Source organism: Passer domesticus, chromosome 3 (genome assembly GCF_036417665.1).
Source record: "Passer domesticus isolate bPasDom1 chromosome 3, bPasDom1.hap1, whole genome shotgun sequence".
NCBI lineage: Eukaryota > Metazoa > Chordata > Aves > Passeriformes > Passeridae > Passer > Passer domesticus.
In genome coordinates, this window is record NC_087476.1 from 121343533 (window position 1) to 121363775 (window position 20243).

At 39.0% G+C, this 20243-nt stretch overlaps 1 protein-coding gene across 14 annotated transcripts in view; it reads right to left on the reverse strand.

The window, feature by feature from the left end:
• USP34 (ubiquitin specific peptidase 34) overlaps window positions 1-20243 on the reverse strand; it is a 111215-nt gene that overhangs the window by 42076 nt on the left and 48896 nt on the right. For 7 of the 14 annotated variants that reach the window (XM_064415640.1, XM_064415644.1, XM_064415641.1 and 4 more), the window contains exons 11-34: window positions 19650-19775; window positions 19140-19269; window positions 18542-18577; window positions 18058-18188; window positions 16993-17609; window positions 16093-16307; window positions 14280-14395; window positions 14069-14196; window positions 12748-12837; window positions 12149-12244; window positions 11001-11083; window positions 10266-10420; window positions 9282-9395; window positions 8497-8599; window positions 8198-8357; window positions 7668-7794; window positions 7427-7574; window positions 5706-5806; window positions 4345-4554; window positions 3602-3727; window positions 2755-2877; window positions 2555-2638; window positions 2148-2234; window positions 1130-1330 (exon numbers count right to left, since the gene is read on the reverse strand). In XM_064415640.1, coding sequence (XP_064271710.1) covers window positions 1130-1330; window positions 2148-2234; window positions 2555-2638; window positions 2755-2877; window positions 3602-3727; window positions 4345-4554; window positions 5706-5806; window positions 7427-7574; window positions 7668-7794; window positions 8198-8357; window positions 8497-8599; window positions 9282-9395; window positions 10266-10420; window positions 11001-11083; window positions 12149-12244; window positions 12748-12837; window positions 14069-14196; window positions 14280-14395; window positions 16093-16307; window positions 16993-17609; window positions 18058-18188; window positions 18542-18577; window positions 19140-19269; window positions 19650-19775 — 3507 coding nt within the window. Of the gene's footprint in view, window positions 1-1129; window positions 1331-2147; window positions 2235-2554; window positions 2639-2754; window positions 2878-3601; window positions 3728-4344; window positions 4555-5705; window positions 5807-7426; window positions 7575-7667; window positions 7795-8197; window positions 8358-8496; window positions 8600-9281; window positions 9396-10265; window positions 10421-11000; window positions 11084-12148; window positions 12245-12747; window positions 12838-14068; window positions 14197-14279; window positions 14396-16092; window positions 16308-16992; window positions 17610-18057; window positions 18189-18541; window positions 18580-19139; window positions 19270-19649; window positions 19776-20243 lie in introns of those variants that run through there. The other 7 variants (XM_064415639.1, XM_064415646.1, XM_064415650.1 and 4 more) reach the window with 4 other exon arrangements.

The following is a 20243-nucleotide window of genomic DNA, read 5'->3' on the forward strand; positions in this document are numbered from 1 at the left end:
TAGGTCTAGATGCTAAAATTTCATTCTCTAAAGAAGACAATTCAACTGAATAGGAAAATCAACCATTTATTCAATCTTTTTAATAAAAACATGGTATTTTTTTAAAGCATAAACTACTCGCAGCCTTTCAAAAACCTTAGGTTTAAGGAGACATGGCTAAGGATGAGGTTGGACACTTAAATTTTGTCTATCTCTGTGATCAACACATTTTATTGACTAACCACTCTCTTGAAATATTCATCTTTAGCAAACGTGACAGACTACACAGAATTTTAAAATCCAAGTCTGAAGAAAATCTTAAAATATTAAAATATAAAATCCACAGCAGTCAAAAATACTAATTGATTGACAACTAGAAATTTAAAACCAGTGAGAGAAAGCAACAACACCATTTACATGTTCAAAAACTTCATATATATGGTAAGTTCCCTGTATGACAGCAGCCCTGTGATTTAGGGAATTGTTTTGTCAAAAAATGGCTGGTATTTACGGAATAGTTAAGGTCTTTCCAGGTATAACAAAGGGGAAGTTTGGCTCCAGCTCAGAGTTCAGACCTGCACTTTTTGGCAGTCGCAGCTGGTCCTGTGCCCAAGAAAGTCAATTTACACTCAACGTTTCCCTGATGCCAAAATATCCCATGTGCTTGGCCTGCCTTAGGAAATCAGCATGCAGGAATCTGGCAGGAGGGCTCACAGCTGCAGGTAAGCTCACACTCACTCAGATATCCCTAATAAAGTTATTTTAGTGTTTACTAAAGGAATCTAACATGGATTTAGCGAGGACAAGGACAGCACACCTTATAAATACAGGTTAATAATAATAGGCTATTGTAAAAAAGGACTGATCAATTCAGGAAACAAAATCTAAGAAACAGGGACAAACTACTGGAATTCTGAATTCCCAATTAATGTGTTCATCAATCACCAAAAAAACACCTTTTGGTTGCCAGGTTTAAAACTATTCCAATACTTTTCTAGAGAACAACTAAGAGACAAATCATATTACTGAGCTCAATTAATACTACTAACTTTTCCACTGCACAATTTTACTACTAAAAAGGACTTCACATTTCCTCTTTTAGCAAGGGAATTGTTTGCTAGAGCTCACAGAACCTCTGTGTGTCTCCTACCTCTGTCAGCCTGGGGATATGAAGGCCCTTGACGTGGTCGCTCGTTGTTTTCCTGGACTTGCCCGGCCACGTCCTTTTCCTGTGGCTCTCTGCCACCCCAGACCAGGCAAAGACATCGTGGTAAGCCAGATCCAGGTCTGAGGGGTCCACTGCAAACTGGCAGATCAGCTTCAGCAAGCAAGCAAGACAGTCCAGCTGCCACTGGGGAGGGCAAGGAAAAGAAATCTGCAGTTTTGAGGGGTTTATTTTACACGTAATTCAATGCCTGCTATGGAATTTGCAACTGAAAACCTCAGCAAGGTATAAAGGGGAAAAAACAAAAGTAACTTGAATGTAGCTCAATGAAAAAGATGATTATTAGTCATTCTTATAGAACATGTTCATTACTGACAAGTGTTTTTATTAGCATCACAGCCACTATGCTAATTGTCTCACTGACAGCAAGGGAAAATGGTATTTCTTGGCCTCTTAGACAAGGGAAAGATAATTAACAGATTACTGCTTTTAACACAGATAAAAATAAATAATTCTCCAAATAACAGCCTTCCCTAAAATAAGCAGAAAAAAGAGCAAAAATAAATAAATCCTCCATTCTTGTTTGGCTACTTTTGACTTCTTTAAAGAAGTATGATCTGTTATAGTAATATCAATGCAGCTGCAACCTTTCCTGAGGAAGGAACCCAAGTTTTTACCCTCTAAGGTTCCACGAGCTGCAATTTTAAGTTCTACAATTTTAAGAATAGACAACCTTTCCCAAAATCCATAGGGAAAGAGGAAGGGTAGTTTTAAAACATAAAAAGCAGAAGTATATATATACTTGCTTTTTTAAAATAAGCTTTTCCAGGAATATAAAATATTAAAAAAAAAAAGATGCTACTACATAGACTCTGGTGATTTCAATCAGAAAATGGATCTATTTCACAACAGAAAATTAACTGTAACAAAGGCTCAAAATATTAGAAGTCTTTACAAATACCAGGAATGTTCTTCTGGAGAGAAAGGATGAATGAACACCTACCACAGTCCACGATTCCTGTTCCTTAGGCTCTAGGATTCCAGAATTGAAAATTTCCAGTAACTGTTGGAGCCCTCCAGCAGCAACAAACTGAAAATATATTATGGAATCAATGAGAGAAAAAGCAGATACAGACATACCACTAAGATCAGTCAGATACCAACCTAAGCTTTACAAATTAATAAATAAATTACAAATTATTCAGCTGGATATTTTATGAAAACAAATGAAATAATTGCACATGGCTACCACAAATTTACAAGGCTGATAACACAGAAAAACTTGCAAATGTTATCCCTAAATTTGAGATTAAAGATTTTAGGATAGATAATGTTTTAAATGGGTTTTAATTCTATATTTCTCTTGAAAAATTGTCTTAGGTGTAATGGAATACTGTAGGAAAAACAAACCTTGCAGCTCCACGTGTTTTTACTGTTTTCTATTTGATCTTCACTTGAATCATCTGAGTCTGGGTAAAGATCACTGTAACTTCCCTAAAGATAAACAAGATTAACTGTAAAAACAGCTCAAGAGTTGTAATATTATAAAATAAACTATCAACATATGCTTTGGTTCAGAGAAGCACAGAGATTCTGTGCAAGAAAATCACCGTAGATTCCCGTCTTATCCTCCTGTTGGGCTTCCCCAAAGCTTCAATAATCTCCAGGGCATACAAAAGTTTATGGGCACTTTTTATTCGCAGAAGGTCCTTCCAGCTAAAGCCATCATTACCCTTCAAAGATGAAAAAAAAGACAGAAAACAATGAATACAATTATAGGTAATGCTCATCTGTCTAAAAATTCAGGGAGAGGATTTTTCAAGTGGCATGGACAAATTATTTGGGGCTTAATTTCATCTGTTATCTGAAAATTAAACAATTTAAAGCAGATTTCTATACATGATTAACAATCTGAATAATGAAAAGGCAACATTATAATATGCTAAAATACAATTTTACATTAGAGGAAAGCAAGTGTCACACTGTAACAGCCACCAAAATTTTGATGCATGTGTGCATAAAAAGCTGTAATATCTAAAATCTGTTAGGAAGTAATTTCTACCACTTTTCAAGAGGCTGAATAATATTTTCATCTGTAGGACAAGAAATCAGCTGTGCATCCAAGCAACCCATGCTATGAACTGAAGGAACAGAGTACAAAAGTATCACTATCACAACAGCCACAGTGTTAAAGCCAGGCTGCAGCTGAAGGAACTGCTCTTTCCATCCAAGCAAAAGATTAATTTCCAAAATAAACTTTGAAAATTGATGATAAAAACAAACTTTGGGAGCTAACCTGATATTTCTGTTTAGTTTTAGATTTATTAGATTTACTCTTGTCCCAGCACACTTAACAGATTTACTACACTACATTCCTATTTGTGGAAATTTCAACTAAAGCACTGGATGCTAAAAAATTCAAGTATAATAGAAATAAACATGTAAAACTTTGTTCACCTGCTCATCAGAAATATTCTGGAATGCCTGCAGCATGTTAGGGCACGTTGGTAGGAGCATTAAGAGTTCCCAGACACGTCTGGATAAGTTTTCTGCATGGAGATGGAGCTCTTCACACCTGGCACTCTGACAAACCAAACCAGAACCATTCTTACTGTGAACTTCTTTGAGAAAATGACATTTCAAAGCCCAGAAATGTATTTATTTGTAACTAAGAAGCTGTTTCCTATCTAATAGCTAAATCCATAATTAGGACATGATAACTGAGGTCTCAGCTTGCAAGAAACTAAGTTACATAATCTTTAAATCATATCACGTATTTTGAAATATTTAAATGCAGATAAAACTTATAAATAAATTACAGGTTCAAATGTACTATATATGATTTAATTTCCCTCAAGTTAATGATGGCATACAAGATGAAGCTTGGGCTTTTGCAATAAAACTTTACAAATCTCTTTTCAAGCCAATTCCCATTATGAGTCACCACATCTATTTAAACAATCAATATTGTTTCTTAAGAATTGCTTTTATAGCTTCCACAATATTTAGAACATTCAAATGTATCAGAACAATATTACTGCTAAGAACAAAGGAGGATTACAAAGATTTTAGCACGTGAATGAGCAATAAACACCTCTAGCAACAGAACAGAGTAGACAAAAAACAGGCTACAGAGGAAAACCATTCCCAATGAAATAGAACTTAAATGTGATTGTTCTAATAGAATCACTCTGAATTACCTCACTGTCTTCCATAGCCACTTCTCCAGAAGGAGGCTTAAAAGAGGCCAGCATCTCTAACAGATCAAAGAGGGTGGTAAGATGAGGTTCTTGCAGGAGTAGGAGCATTGGAATGTTGTCCTTCTGAGGAGGAGGTAGGCAGGAGGCTGGGAGCTGGACACCTTCACCTTTGCGCTCTCTCCTGGGGGCACCGAGGGACACGAACACCATCTGCAACAGAGACACAACTTCATGACAAGCCATGGAATGTTTCCACAAGGGTCAGACTTTAAAAATTAAAGAGAAATTTTTGTTTTGTAATGAAATCTTGGCTTTGCAGCATTTTCAGCATGTGCCACAAACGAAGTTTGGGTTTGCTTTCACTTAAGACATTCAAACCCTAAAGTTTGGGTTTGCTTTCACTTAAGGCATTCAACCTAAAAATTTAGATTTTAGGCATTCATGAATGCCTAAAACCTAGCTTTTAGGTTTTTCAGATTCTGTGCTGCTTTAGTGTGTATTTCTGAGTTTCATATGAGGGGATGGTGAGCTCTCTGCACAGTGGGTAGACAAAACAATCCCTTCTCTAGCTGGGGACAAGGACAAATGATCCAAATCTCAGGCCCAGGAACATAATAGCAGAATGAAGAGAGAAAAACAAGGAGGATGGGACTTCATGGGCTAAAGCTAGGATTGGACAATGAACTGCAATCTGCAAAGCTGATCACAGTGAGAGACCCCGTGAGCACTCGTGCATTTTTGGAACTATTTTGGTTCATGTTGGGTGCAGCCCTGGCTGGGCTCTGGTGCTGCCCAAGGTGACTCCATTGAGGAAATACTTTTAATAAATCCCTACTTTATTCTTTAGCTCTGTCTAGCCTCTGTTCTAGGTCAGCCCCCACAAAGCATCAATCACACTCCTGATTCTGCCCTTGAGGCTGGGGAGACTCCAGCCCTGAGCTGCTGTCACCCAGGGGCTGATGGCACCCAGCCCCACAGGGGTTGATGGCACCCAGCCCCACAGGGTTCTGAGCTGCTGTCACCCAGGGGCTGATGGCACCCAGCCCCACAGGGTTCTGAGCTGCTGTCACCCAGGGGCTGATGGCACCCAGCCCCACAGGGTTCTGAGCTGCTGTCACCCAGGGGCTGATGGCACCCAGCCCCACAGGGTTCTGAGCTGCTGTCACCCAGGGGCTGATGGCACCCAGCCCCACAGGGTTCTGAGCTGCTGTCACCCAGGGGTTGATGGCACCCAGGGGTTGATGGCACCCAGCCCCACAGGGGTTCTGAGCTGTTGTCACCCAGGGGTTGATGACATCCAGCCCCAATCAGCTGCAGGACACATGAGCCAAGCCCTGGCACTGCTCCCATGCTGGCAGTACCTGCATGTCCTTAAAGCCCAGCTCATGGAGAGTTTTCTCATCGTAGTCAGTGGTCAGTTCGTGCCCAGATGAAATCATTCTCACAGGTCCCATGAGGCCACCTAGGATAAAAGCTTATTTCAGCAAAATTCTGCAATAGTTTCAGTTTCAGTTTTAATAGTACACCCCTCAGCAGAGGCAAAAACTTGATGTCATTTTCTTAAGAAAAATAGTTATTACATTAAACTAATTTAAACTTGCATAAATAAACTAAATTTACTTGTATAAATTTACTTTACTTGCATTTGTATTCACAAATAACCTAACAGGTCACCCTACTTTGCAGTGAAAAGTGTTTATAATAAAAATTCAAACATGCCTTCCATATTTTGTGGTAAATGACACTGCGCCACAGAAGGATAATGGAAAATGATTGTGATCATCAGCAAAATGCCCTTGTAGCACACAAAGAAACATTGATTAATCTTACTTAAGTGTAAGTTGGAACCAAAGAAGCCATACCCACTTCAGAAGGGAAAAACTAAGAACACCCTGTAAAGAACTCTGAACAACAAACCTGAACAATCAAAAGATTAAGAATTAAACTCCATTTGGTGCAGACAACCAAGCCTCTCTTCTAACAAGCACACTTTGCCCAACATGACCACAGCTTTCTAAAATGCCAGTTACCACAAAAATAAGTATTTTCTGCTATGAGGTGGAAAACAAGACAGTTTCTTTAATAAACTCTTTCTGATGAGTGGCTGGAAAAGGATTCTACAAAGAAGGCAATTAATGTGTCCAAAATTCAGTCTGGTTTAGTTACATTGTGTCTCATTAAAACATGGTTTTTAGAAGTTGTTAAACTGTGAAGAACAAGTTTAAATCATATATTTAACATATTTAAACATATACTAATAGTGGTGTTGGAAAGAGCTGTTCATGGACAGAATTTATTCAGATAATCATTCATTACATGCTAGCTAATGCTTATGATGAGAAAGAAAAACCAAGAAAACATAAGGAAAATTCAAAAACATTTTGAACAGCAATAACTGGTAAGAATGCTGTAATATATAATATCAGGGATATAACATCCTCCTGAAGGATAAAGCAGGAATTTTCATTCACTCACAAACACAAAGAGGGAACAAAACCAGGATGCATATTCACTATACAAAGCAAAGTGACATTCCAAATTAGGAATTCTTTTTCCTCAAAGCAGGAAAAAGAATCATTTCTGCTACTGGATGACCATAAATTAAAAAGCAATTGCAGGAGTAAGGAAAATCTTTCACCTGACTGGAATACGTGTATACAGAGCATAAATTAAGAATCTGAATTGTGGCTTCAAGCTCTGAATCAACGGCAGAGCCAGAAGAATCAGATGAAATAAGAATAAGATATACAGAAATGTAGAATTTTACCAAGTCATGTGCAACAGAATCTCCAGTTTACAGAAAATAACATCATTCAAACAACTAGAAGAAAAATAATGTGGGGGGAAATCTGTTGGAACATGGAATTTGGACAGATTCAAGGATTTCCATTTTCTTTGCTATTTCAAATAAATGGCAGTGCTTAAGAAACAACACTATTAATTAGAAGTGAGGGTGATACTAATTTGAACTACAGCTAAAGAAAATAAATCATAATGCTTGCTTAGCTAAGGTATCTGGGGGAAAAAACCCCCACAATCATTTGAGTGGTAAAGGCAAAATCTCCAGGTAGGAAGAGCTCACCAGGGAAATCCCCTTTGCGACTGCTCTGGCCAAACTCCTGCAGCTGTGCTTGCTGATTTATCTGCTCCTTCTGCAAATTTTCATACCAATGTGTGACTTCTGCTCGGAGATCAGCCACCTGATCACTGGGGTACATTTCTATGGTCATCTGAAAGAAAAGAGGTGGTTGGTTTTCCTGAGAGAGCTCTGGGTACCAGCACTGAGCAGGAGTGAGTGAGCCTGGAAAGGGATTTTCCCTCACCTTGTCAGGAAGTCCAGCTGGCTGACAGACAATCCTTAGAGGTAGAGACTGTTTGTCACTCAGGGCTTTCAAGTGACTGCTGATGCCAGTGCCTTCAATCTGCCACTGTCTCAGGTGATATGCAAACCTTAGGAAAAACATGAAAGAAGTGGTTTTGTTTGCTGAACAAATGTTTGCTGAACAATGAAAGAAAGACAAAGCCTGCAAATAGTTGTTTGGATTTTTTTTGCAGTAAGAGGAAGTTATTGATAGCCTCACTGTGCTTGAAATATAATTAAAATAACTTTTAAGAAGTTTCCTTGTTGAGGGATGGGAAACACAAACACATGCACACATTTTTATACAAGAACAAGGGCCAGCTCTGGTAACTTTTTAAACTTTATTTATTACCTTTCACAATCATTCCCTACTGTCTTTCCTTTACACAGAGAAACTATTCCTTAAATTAATAATCACTCTTAACACACTCATCATTATGGTAAGAGGAATAGAAATAAATTCTGCATCCAAATATATCAATAGTTTTTTACCTTCTCCTAAAAGCCTCCAGGTGTGTTTTCAGCATTAAGAGCCCTCTTTCAATAATGGTGAGACTTGAGTGAGAATCTTGCTCCAGGTTACTTGAAGCTATCATCAGACTCTCCATACACTTGCTAATAAATTCCTGCTCTTTTTCCAGACCAGTTTTACCTGCAATACCAGTTCAAGTCAATTTACAGGCACAGCTTTGGAACAACACATTTTAATACTGAGAATAATAAAAGGATAGTGCTGGGTATTCTTTAAAGCATTTCAAACAGCAAAAAGAGATGAAAATGCAAGGTGATACCGTTGATGTAGTAAGAGTTGATGTACTGGATGGCTGCTCGACTGACATCTCCAGACTGTGCCCTCAGAGCAATGCCCCAGAACTGGTCCATGCCACACAGCTGCTGGACAAAAGGAAAACAAGCACAGAAACAAAACATTGCCTCATTATTTTACTGGGGCTGAGGGTTTTCTGGTCTGAGACATTCTTTTTACCTCTTGACTCAATCATGACAATATCTCATTTTCTCCACTGTTTGCACTGTCATCACTGCACACACCAATTACTACAGAACTCTAAATTTCTCAGAAACAGTCTGAAAGTCACACATGAGAACTGGCTGAAATTCAAAATAGCAAAATTTCATTTCTGACAAACAGGAGTACTTCCAAATGAAGCTGTACAACCACAACTACAATCAATATTCATTGCAAGGAAAAAAATGTCTCAAATCAATTTGGAGAATATATTCTAAATGTAATTTTATCTATGAGGTAATTGCTCTGGATAAAAAACTTCTAAAGCACATAATGCATAAATTGAGACACATTTTACAACACATTTCTAGTCACAGTTAAGTATGACTAACAGAATGTCATTTGACTCTTCATTAGGTAAGCAAATGTTACAAACCTGTTTTTTAAACTCAACAGCGGACACAGTTCAGTTATGATAAAATCTGAAAAACTGCACAAAGAGGTGCAGGCAACAGCTATCAGGTTTGGGTGGTTTCCCATCTTTGCCTTGAGAGACAAAACCCACAGGTGGCAGAGAGAAGAAAAGCCAGAGGCAGAAGGCAGGCTCACCTCGGAGTTGGAGCCACCATCGTAGGCGCTCGTGGCCAGTCGAGCCAAGTTACACAAATGCTGGAAGAGGTTCAGGCCAGTCATACTGATGGTTTCAGGTTTGAGCTGAGGCATCTAACAAATGCAAAAAAATGGCACTGCTGGAACAGACAGCAACTACAGGGCATTTTTTTCACTGGCACTGTTATTACTAATCAGTGCTATTATTAATCCCACTCAAATGTAGAAGATCAAATAGATTTGTTCTTGAAAAAGGTCATACCCTCAGTTTTAGACAGAATAAAAAAATCAACTATAATTGGCTTAAACAGTTCACCTCACCAATTATTTGAACAGTAACAATGCAGAGGGGAAAAAAAGTTACTTCATTTCAACATCAGCTGCTTAACTTATGAACAGCAGAAGAACTTGTTAGCATATGTGACATCCACCCAAAAAAACTTATCCATGTGCAAAACTAGACAAAAACCCGTGTCATCTTGGAAAAGAACTAGACTACATTAATTATTGCACAATCTATCCATTTTGTAATGCCATCTGTCAAAGTAGATGGATAGAACAGAACCCCCTGGAGAAAGCTCTGCATGTTTGTCTTTTCAGTGGCTGTGCTGCTGATATTTGTAGACAACTCCAAAAAAGAAAAATCAATTTTTCAGTCAGGTGGAGCTGTACAGCGTAAAGCAAGCTACAGTTTTGTCAAGTTTTTTTCCAAATTAAAATAAAGCTACACAGCTGCAGACAAACACATGGCCTATTTGTAAAGAAGCACTCAGGTAAATTGTAGTGTGGAAAGAATTCCCACTAATCCATTCCCCTCCTCTCTCCAAGCAGAGGAAAACCTTTGCATGACAAGCAGGGCCTTCCTGGACTACAGAAGAGATAATTTCCATAGAAACAATTTAAATGCCATAAACGGTGTTGATATGGAATGAAACATTCTATTCATTATTGAAATGATAAGGTTGCAATGAACTCTGCACATACCTTTTCCAAAAAAAGATGCTTGTAAGTCTCCATTCCCATGGCGTGCTGGTCTTTACTCCGTACTTGATTCAAGAACCAGTGTAGTGCATCATCATAACATTCTGAATCTTCCACTAAGCAGTGCCACAGGATGTCCACTTGTTCTAAACTCAACCCTACAATTGGGGAAGTCTTTTTAACTACTCCTTTGTAACACCAAATATTCCACAGAACCCAAGAACACACGGAAAAATCAGAATTTTTCTGTGAGGTCATGACACATAAATGTATTGTGTGACAATTTGACTATCTATAGTGAAACCACCCAAATATTAATTGTGAAAAGTCTAATTTCTTTCTTCATAAGGAAAATTAATATCTGACAGTATTAAAATATGAAGAATTATTTATTTTTAGAATATAGTACTCCAGTAAAAGATCTCATTATGGACACAAACTATTATGTACCATAAGTACATAATGTATTATCTTCCTTTAGTAATTACTACGATCCTACTATTTAGAAAAACTGCAGCACAGAGAACATGAAAATTTGTTCTCACAGAACTGCAACAGAATTTGAACTCCAACGTTAGTTCTGTGCCTTTGCCAGAAAATCTTCCTTCTTTTGGAACTGTCTCAGAGATTATTCTAAATTGTATGTTTAAAATAACATATTAAGCTGACGTGGAGTGCTAAGAGGTATTTTGCCTTACTCTGGGGTGCTTTTGTGGTAAGATAACCTGAAATACTCACTGAAATGATCTGGGGATCCCAGAGTTGAGAACACACATGTCAGGAACTGGAGACGAACCTGAACCTCTGCACTGTGGCTGTATCTAAATGAAAATTTGGATAAAAAATTGAAGGTTCTTTTGTTGTTTATTGCCATTACTTCCTTCCTACTCACCCCTGTGTCTCTTAAAAGCATAAATAATTGTTTCTTACAAGCTTCTTTCTGAATTTCCAGTTCAGTGTATGGCCCAAACCCCAGCTGAAGGTGTTGCAGAACCATCCCAAAGAGCAGAATGACCCAACAGTTGTCACTAGATAAAGTCCTTTTTTCTTGGGAATTGAGAAGGGGGATAGGAGTGGGTTTTTTTGTCTTACAGCTCAATTCAAGTGTATCATTTTGTCACCTTGCAGGATCTACCCTGTTTTTCCCCCTAAGTTGTAAAATGCTGATATTTCTACTCTAGATTTCCAATTCCACATGATACATATTCTTTATGAAAATATTTTCATAACTTATATAAAAATATAGACTTTATTCATGCAGTAAAAGACTGATGGTAAAAGGAGCAGAACAATTTCTCATTTTACCTGAATTTAAAGGATCCCACCTTCCTAAGTAATTCCTCACTAAAGCAACATCTAACATAAAGGGTGAAGTTAGATTTGAAGGAGTTAAACTGGACCCATAAATAGCAACATTTTTCAGATGTGGGTGTCCATATTGACTTTGACATCTGTCAAAACATGAACAGTCTCTTCCTCTGGGACTGGGGAGCTGGAAATTGCAGTGCTTGTTTATATACACCTGATTTCAATCACACAGATTAGAACGTGCAGATGGATGTATTCAAACAAAAAAATCATGCAAGACAAATTTTAAAACTAAAACATTTGAATAGTTCTAGTATACAAAATCACTTTAAATTAACTTGAATATCAAAGCCTTCATGTTTTATTTGCACACAAATATTCAACATGACATCTAACAAAAAATGACACAAGAGTTGAGTTTTTTAAGAAAAAGGAGCCATTTAAAATGTTTTTACAGACTTTTGTCTCCCTAGGCAGGAGATGTCCATACAGAAAGCCTTTACTTACAAGAACACATCAGCAGCAACACTGGTTCAAACCATCAAATACCAACCACCCCAAGTCAGCTGTGTACTTACAGAGCGTGTTTGTGCCGTCCCTCCCTGACTGCCTGGATGTAGTGTACCAAATTGTCAAAGAAAAGTTTCATCATATTTAGCTCTTTCTCTGCCCACCTGTGGCAATTCAAAGGACAGAAGGTATTATGGTTTGCTTAAAAAGATCAGAAAAGCCCCAAGAAGCAGACAGCTGTTACAGGAAAATGGCACACATGTAACCCCCAGAGTGAACATTCAGTTTTCTGTCTCAGGGGCATTTTCCAGCACTGTACTCTCTTCTTCCTTGCAATCCTTAAGGTTTCCTAATGCTATTTTCAGGGGTAGGACTAACAGAACACTCCCTGTGGAGCCCATGAAAACTGCTCTTAAAGGCCCTAATTCAGAAAAGGTCTAACTCAGAACTGGGCATATGTTTAAATGTCACATCAAAAAGGCCAAGGAAAATTGGTGCTTATCACTGTCACCTCTTCAGAAATTCTGTCAGTCCATTCTCTACAGCTGCACCAGGCAGTTACATGGTTTGTTCTGCTAAGGAATGCTGACCTCTGTATTATCTTCACCTTTCAAAGGGTTTTATACACCAAAGACCCCCTAAATTCTTGGGACAGGGGCCTACTTACATTGTTATCCAATGTGTATCATAGCTGCTCCCAAATTGCTGGAATGTTCCAAACAGCTTGGGAAGAAGACGAAGTGAAACTACTACAGATCTAAGGGAGAAAAATGATGACAAGATGTGATTGTTACAAAACTGAAATAATTCATTGAAAAATTCCTTTGAGAAGCTCCAGTTCTGTGAGCAAACCAACTGAAGGAAAGCACTGTAAATCATAAATCATAGAATGATCTGGGTTGGAAGCACTTTAAAAGTCACCTCATTCCACCCCCTGCCATGGGCAGGGACACCTTCCACTATCCCAGGTTGCTCCAGACCCTGTCCAACCTGACCTTGGACACTTCCAGGGATGGGGCAGCCACAGCTTCTCTGGGCACCCTGTGCCAGGGCCTCACAATCACAATTTTTTCCTCATATCTAACCTAAACCTATTTCTTTCATTTTGAAGCCACTGCCCCTTGTCCTGTCACTCCAGGCCGTTGTAAAAATTCTCTCTTTCAGGTCCCTTCAGGAACTGATGGCCACAATTAGGGACTGAAGCCTTCTCTTTTCCAGGCTGAACAATCCCAATTCTCTCACCCTTTCCTCCCAGGAGAGGGGCTCCATCCCTCTCACCAACTTTCTGGAGCTGCTCCAACAGGCTCATGTCCTTCCTGTGCTTGTGAAATCTCCCATCAAGACAACCAAGAAGTTTTCTGAACTTGAACTACACTTAACTCAATTTCTTTACATGCAACTCCTTGGACACAGAGCTGAGAATAATCTCTCAGCATGCTTGTAGCTCATCTCAAAAATGCAGTTCTCAGCAAAAAGGTAACACCATAACACAGCAGGTGATGTCTAGCAGTCATGAAAACAAATTCCACTTTCACCAGTACAATCTCACAGCTTTGGCTGATATTCAAACAAGTTCTCTGAGGTCAAGGTGCTCCTTCCTCACAGAAACTAGACCCCTAACAGACTGGTCTGTACCTCAGCCACCTGTGTGCAAAATCTGAATATTCAGTATAAAATATACACCTGACCTAGCCCCTAACTGACTGAGGTACAGATTTTACCTGATTTTACCAAAAGCAGGAAAGCAATAACCTCTGGAACAAGAGAGAACAGACAAATGCAACAAAATGAGAAATTCAGGACACCAAAACAAAAAGAAATGGAGCATCAGAAACATCCACAACACTTTGGAAATTATTTTTATTCTTTTGCTTTTGCCTAGTTTAAGTTATCTTCCCGTAAAATGAAATAGCCAACTCGGATTTCTGGTATGTTGCAAAAATAAAAATAAGATACTTATAAAAGAGATAATTTATGATTGAAGTTACCTGTTGTTTGCTAAATTTTCTAAGCAGCCTTCAATAAATCTCATTCGAATCTGTCTGTCAGTGAACCAGCACACTAAAGAACAGAGCAGCTTCTCTGCCTCATTTATTAACCCTTCAGAGAGATGGATCTACAGCAAATAGAAAGAAAGGCCAATGAATATTTTGTATTTATTTTCTTTTTTAAAACAGTGTTTTCTGATATTTGACTCACTGCATCTTCATCCTGGACCAGATCCCAGAGCAGGGTATTTCCTTTCTTACAAACATTATCCAAATTAATGTCTGTCACTGCATTGCTGTTGTACTGATGTTTGTGCACTGCTGGTCCTGCACAAAATATAAAGACCATTAGTGAGCAAACAGAAGGAACCATCTGAATTGAACATTATTCCCTAAGTGCACAAACAACAACACATTTTATTTGTTAACTTGGGCTATTTCAAAGTGCACCAACACTGCAATTGCAGCCTTTTTTCACATATGGGTTCTTAAAAGACACTACCAGAAGCCAACAGGGCAGTTGGGCCAATATTTACACTGCTTTTGGCTAATGGCAAAGTGCAATTAAAAACAGCACTGAAGAACTGCAGATGCAATTGCTTTTTAATTTAATTCATACTGTAATTAATATATTTCTTAAGCCTTTCTGTGGTGCCGTGGTCCAAAGGGAGTTATCTCCACAACCACCAGGGCTGGAATGCAGGGAAGGAGAACATTTCAATAAATTCCCCTCCTACTGCAGGATTCCCTTCATCCAGCTGAAAACCAGGGAAAACAAACAGCATTTTTCCATGTGCTACAACATCAAAGTGCAGGATTTTAGAAACTCATCATGTTTCCATAAACACTGATAGACATTTTCTTTCCTCTCTGTGCCCACAGCTGGCACCATTCATTGATCTACTATTTAATACCATTTTCATGGAACAGCAAAGCCAAGTAGAAAATTCAGACTGCACACAGAACACTGTAATTATTTGCACATGCAAAACTAGGGGTGTCAAAAATAAAATGCACTGAAGGCCTCATGCTCAACCAGTAATTTCAATCTTCAGTTAGACAAATAATATCTATGAAAAATATTGAAAAAAATATGCTGATTTATAGATTCATAAAGTTTTTAATAGTTTATTCAACTCTGCAGTGTAGGAAGAAATCCAAATTTTCAATGTCAGGCTAAAATTTATCATAAAAACTTTTCATTCAATTACTTCATGGAAATATATAAACAGCAATGGGTTTGCTGTCTGCTGCACAAGAACAAAACTGGTTCTTGCAGGCCAGTGAAGAAAAACATGAACCTTTCACCAACCCTGCTCTCCATTATGTTTAAAAACTGTAAAAGAGAAAATAAAGCTGCCAAAATAGCATATGGAAAGATGCTATAATTCTTGAGAAGTGTTTTAGGAGCATTTTAAATTGCACCCTGAAGTAAACCAGAAGATTTGGCAGTGTAAGATGAAACAGCATAAAATGCCCTTTACAGCAAACTCCCAAAAGTATCAAGTCATATTTTAAGTCATTTTTCCAGAATTATCTTCTCTAGAGCCCATTATGGTTAATTCATTTATAGGTTAATTTATGATGTCAAATGTACAAAATCACAGTAATGTGCACCCACCAGCACAAAAACTGCAGGAAGTTTCAGAGTGGAAAATCTTTTAAAGAGTCTTGCATTTCAGTATCACCTTTCTTTATACTTAAATAACCTCTTACAAAAAACACTTACTAGGTTCTTTTGTGCCTTTATTTGTTTTAACTTGCATTCAAAGCTCCAGATGAAATGGAAAGGTGGGGGATTTAAAAATACAAACACAGCTAAACACAAAGGAATATTTCTGTGTTGACAAATGAACACAGATACAAAAATGAATCTCTTGGAGAAACATTTTGTTCTCGGCAGTCATCACGATTTCTTTGGAGAAGTACAAATAAATGGTTAAAATAACTACATTATTTTAATTACTGGAGACTAATTCAAAATGACAAACCAAGTTTTTCAGTTTTCCTTTGATCACTCTCACCTTGACTCAGATGTTCATGATAGATAGAGGCCAGGTTTGGGAGGTGCTGCTGAAGATGAGATGTTAGCTCAGCATGGGAATTAATCTGTACAAGCTCCTCTTCACAGCCAGACTCTTCCCCATCAAAATCTGCCATATTTTTCTCTGATTTTGCACTGACTTGAGAACTACTGCAGCTGACATCATCTGCACTAAGCATATCATCAACCATATGCCTGTAAAAGAAGAATATCAGAATGGACAATATCAAAGAGGAAGTTGATTACAGCAGACTACAAGTGAGCAGACACCTCCCTAGAGCTAAAGTCAGGATGAATCATCTGCTTGAACAGCAGCCCTTGTATGAATTGCAGAAACAACTACAGATAAGTAAACTGAAGGTCTCACTAGCCTGATGACTGAGTTGGCTTCTCAGTGTTAACTAAATGCAGCACCTTCCAAAATATTTTTAACATTTTCTTAAATGCTGTCTTATTTATTCAATACCAAAACTTCAGAGAAACCTTTAATCAGACGTTTATAAATCAGGTATCTGTGTGACTGTCTGTGATAACAATCATCTCTGCAAGACAAAATTATCCTGAGCTACAGCAGAGTGTCCACACACCAATTTCTGCCCAGATGGAGCATTTTGCTACCACTTTTATTTCTGTTATGGAAGGAGTCAGAAGAAACTAGGTCAAGGGATATATAGGTTGGATATTAGGAAGAAGTTTTTTACAGAAAGGGTGAGAAAGTCCTGGAAGGAAGGTGGTGGGGTCACCATCCCTGGATGTGTTTAAGAAAAGACTGGGTGCCATGGTTTAGTTGAGGTGTGAGGGCATGGACAGGACTCGATGACCTTGAAGTTCTCTTCCAACCAAACCATTCTGTGACTCTGTGAAATGCCAAGCTACCTACCCATCGTGGTGGTGGTGGTGGTGGTGATGGTGGTGGTGGTGCTGGGGCCCGATGAACTGCCGACAGTTAAACAGCTCATTCCCAATCGTTTCCCCGAGGAAGTCCCCCGTGTGTGTGATACAAGAATCCTGCGAGCCCTGGGAAATGTGGGCAGTGCTCATCTCCCCCGCCATGTCGTGCTCGGTGTCCTCGGCGTGGGGGCAGGCGTCCAGCATGCGCATGCGGTTATCCACGGGCGCCACGGCGTCCGCGCTGAACGCGTGCTCCTTGCCCGCCCCATTACTGGCGCCGCTCCTCTCCGCTGCCCCCTGCGCATCTCCCAGGCAAATGCCCGTCTGGGATTCCAGTTTTCTGCCTCGTAGATCTGTGCTCCTGTTGCTTTTCTGGGGATTGTGACTCCTGTCTTCTTCCTCTTCGTCCTCCTCCTCTTTGAGAGCCTCGATATCCGCGATGTCCTCCGACTGCACCTCGCTGCCGGGGCTGCCGGCGGACTGGCTGGCGTGGCTGGAGTTGGCCTCGTTGCTGGATCCATCGCTGTGGCCACTGCTGCTCCCAGGCCCACTGCTGCCATCCTCACCGCTGTTGGCTGTCTCATCAGAGCTTCCTTGCATGGATTCCTGAAATTATTTTGGGGTTTTTTTTAAGATCGGTGGAAAAATAAAGCACCACTGGAAATACATAATTAATATCATCATCATCATCGTTCAAACATCATTCTTCCTTTAGGAGGAAATGTGCCACATCTACGAGTTCCCATTCATTCTTTCTCAATTTGGTTGCTGATGACATAGTGCTCCAAGCAAGATTCAGATTTAATAATTGATTTTCTGCATTACCTTGTTGCTAACAGGGTCTATGTGCAGACTTTGCACGTGCACAGAGCCCCAGTGTGACAACGTCTTGCTGTCCCTTACTAAGAGATTAACCAAACTGGAACACTATTTAAATGCAGGAATACATTTGTCTGAGGTGGTTTGGAAACAAGTACAGATAAAACATCATTTTTTACAGCTCGTAACAGGCAGCTCAGTAACAAAATTGCCAGAGTCAGACCCACGCTCTTACCTCTGTGTCCGAAAGTCGCTGCTGGACGTGTTTTGTTCTGTTAATCAGCTGTTCCTCCATTTCAATGTCACTGCCTCCACTCTGATGGGTGTCACTGTTGTCACTGCTTTGAGGGCTTGCTGCTGGGGACCCTAATTCAAAACCACATTTCCCAGTTACTCTGTGACAGGTAATTACTGGAATGTAACAGCATTGCATAAATCTGCCTCAAATATTGAGCATTCTTCCAGCAAACAGGGATGTAACTTAAACTATGTGTACCTAAACACTAAAAGTTTCACTTAGAACACTGAGCATTTGACGAAGTCTGTACTTTGATGTCTCTTCTTGCCATAGTTATACAAATTTCCTAGGTTCTACTAAAAATATATTTTCATTTGATTTCTCATAAAAACAGAATTTCACATTTAATTCCGTTCCAAATTCAAAAGCACTGTAGAATCAAATGAGCCAGATTGTGGTGTACAACTAAAATTATACTTACAAGGGGAAGGGGCTGCTCTTCTGAGCTCCTCTTCTTCTGAAGGAAAAAAGCAGGATGGAAAAATAAGTGACTAAAAATCATTTTGTCAGCATATGTCCATGATTCATAAAAGCCACAGCATGAAGAGAAAGGGAAACTACAGGAAAAAGGCTTGGCAGCACCTTTAGTAATGACTGTGGGGAAATACACAGTCCAGTAAAAAACAAAATCACCAGATCAGAAACAGCATGTAATACCAAAAACTAGGTAAAAGGTAAGTAAGCTTTTGTAAGATTTTGTGCAGCTATTAAGTTACAGATGTGCAGCAGAACGGGAATAGTTATAGACAATTTTCTGAATTTAAAAGAAAAAAGAAAAATACAGACTACTCTAGCTACACAAACAGAATGGGGCTGAAACACAAAGCTGCCCAAAAGCACTCAGAGACTTTTCATGCTTTCATCTACAGCCTCAAGTTCTGCTGGAAAAATATACCAGCATGACACTTTTAAAAAAATACTTAAAGGAGAAAGTTCTATACCTGCTTTTTGTCCAAACTCAACATGGAGACTATGAAAATTCCAAATTTAACTTCCAGATCTACTGGAAAACCACACACCTTTTTTGTTTCCCATGGGCAGGTTGGTACTCAGTAAAGATGCAAAGGAGCTTTGTTTTGACAGCTGAGCCTTAGCTGCCAGTGCATTATTCCACAGGGCTTTGATCAGCATGGATGCCAAATACAAGGTCTGGAAAGAAAACCAGGGAAAAGTCCCATTAAGCAGCAGGTTTTGGATAAAAGACCCACTGTTCATTTTTCTCTAGGCCAATACTACAGCTCACCAAAATAAACTCATCAAAATAAACAACTCAGCTAAACAATGTGTGAAACACATTCTAACTTCAGACAGGAAGTCAGAATCTTCCATCAGTGGTTATGTAATTTCTAAAAATTATCCTTCAAAAGCCAGGAAAGGTGCAATTGAAGAAACATGGCAACTTTACGCCTGGAGTTCCCCCTTTCTGCATTAGTGAATATTCCTTTAGGAAGACAAATCCATCATGGCTGTTTAACACTCTCATTTAATTGCTTTTCTCATGCCAGTGATGTTGCTGGCCTTGGCTTTACCTGTTCAGTGTGAGCACTGGGATGAAGAGTTGAGACAAGGTTAAGGAGGTGTCTGAGTGGGACAGGGTCCAAGTTTTTGATCAAAGAAGGAAACAAGTCATGTATGTAACGACTGCAGTGCTTCAGCTACAAGGTACAAACAGAGCAGGTAACAGCAAAAGAAACAAATAAATCAAATATTGCAGCAAGCAAACATATTTGTACAAATTCTCAGGAGCAGCTGTTGAATAATTTCAAACTCCAGCAAAGTTGCAATTTTGACTTAAGTAATTTTGACACTGTAAAGCCTGCAAAGGTACAAAACAAATGCAACAGTTTCTTCCTTAGTTCTAGTTCTGAGAGACTGGGTGAAAAAAAGAACTGGAAGTTTGTTTTGTATTTGAACTTAAATATGACTTCTAAAATATTAAGTTGATATGCTAAATATACTAAGGGAAGCAGTATTTGCAATGATTACCTTATTAGCAGTGGTAAATACAAATAAAGACTACTCAGCAACAGACTGTGTGAGGATTATAAAGAAATCTTTTGTCTTTCCAGTGATGGATGTCAAAAAATGTGACAGTGTGCTCAGCTAGCTGCTCCATTTCCACA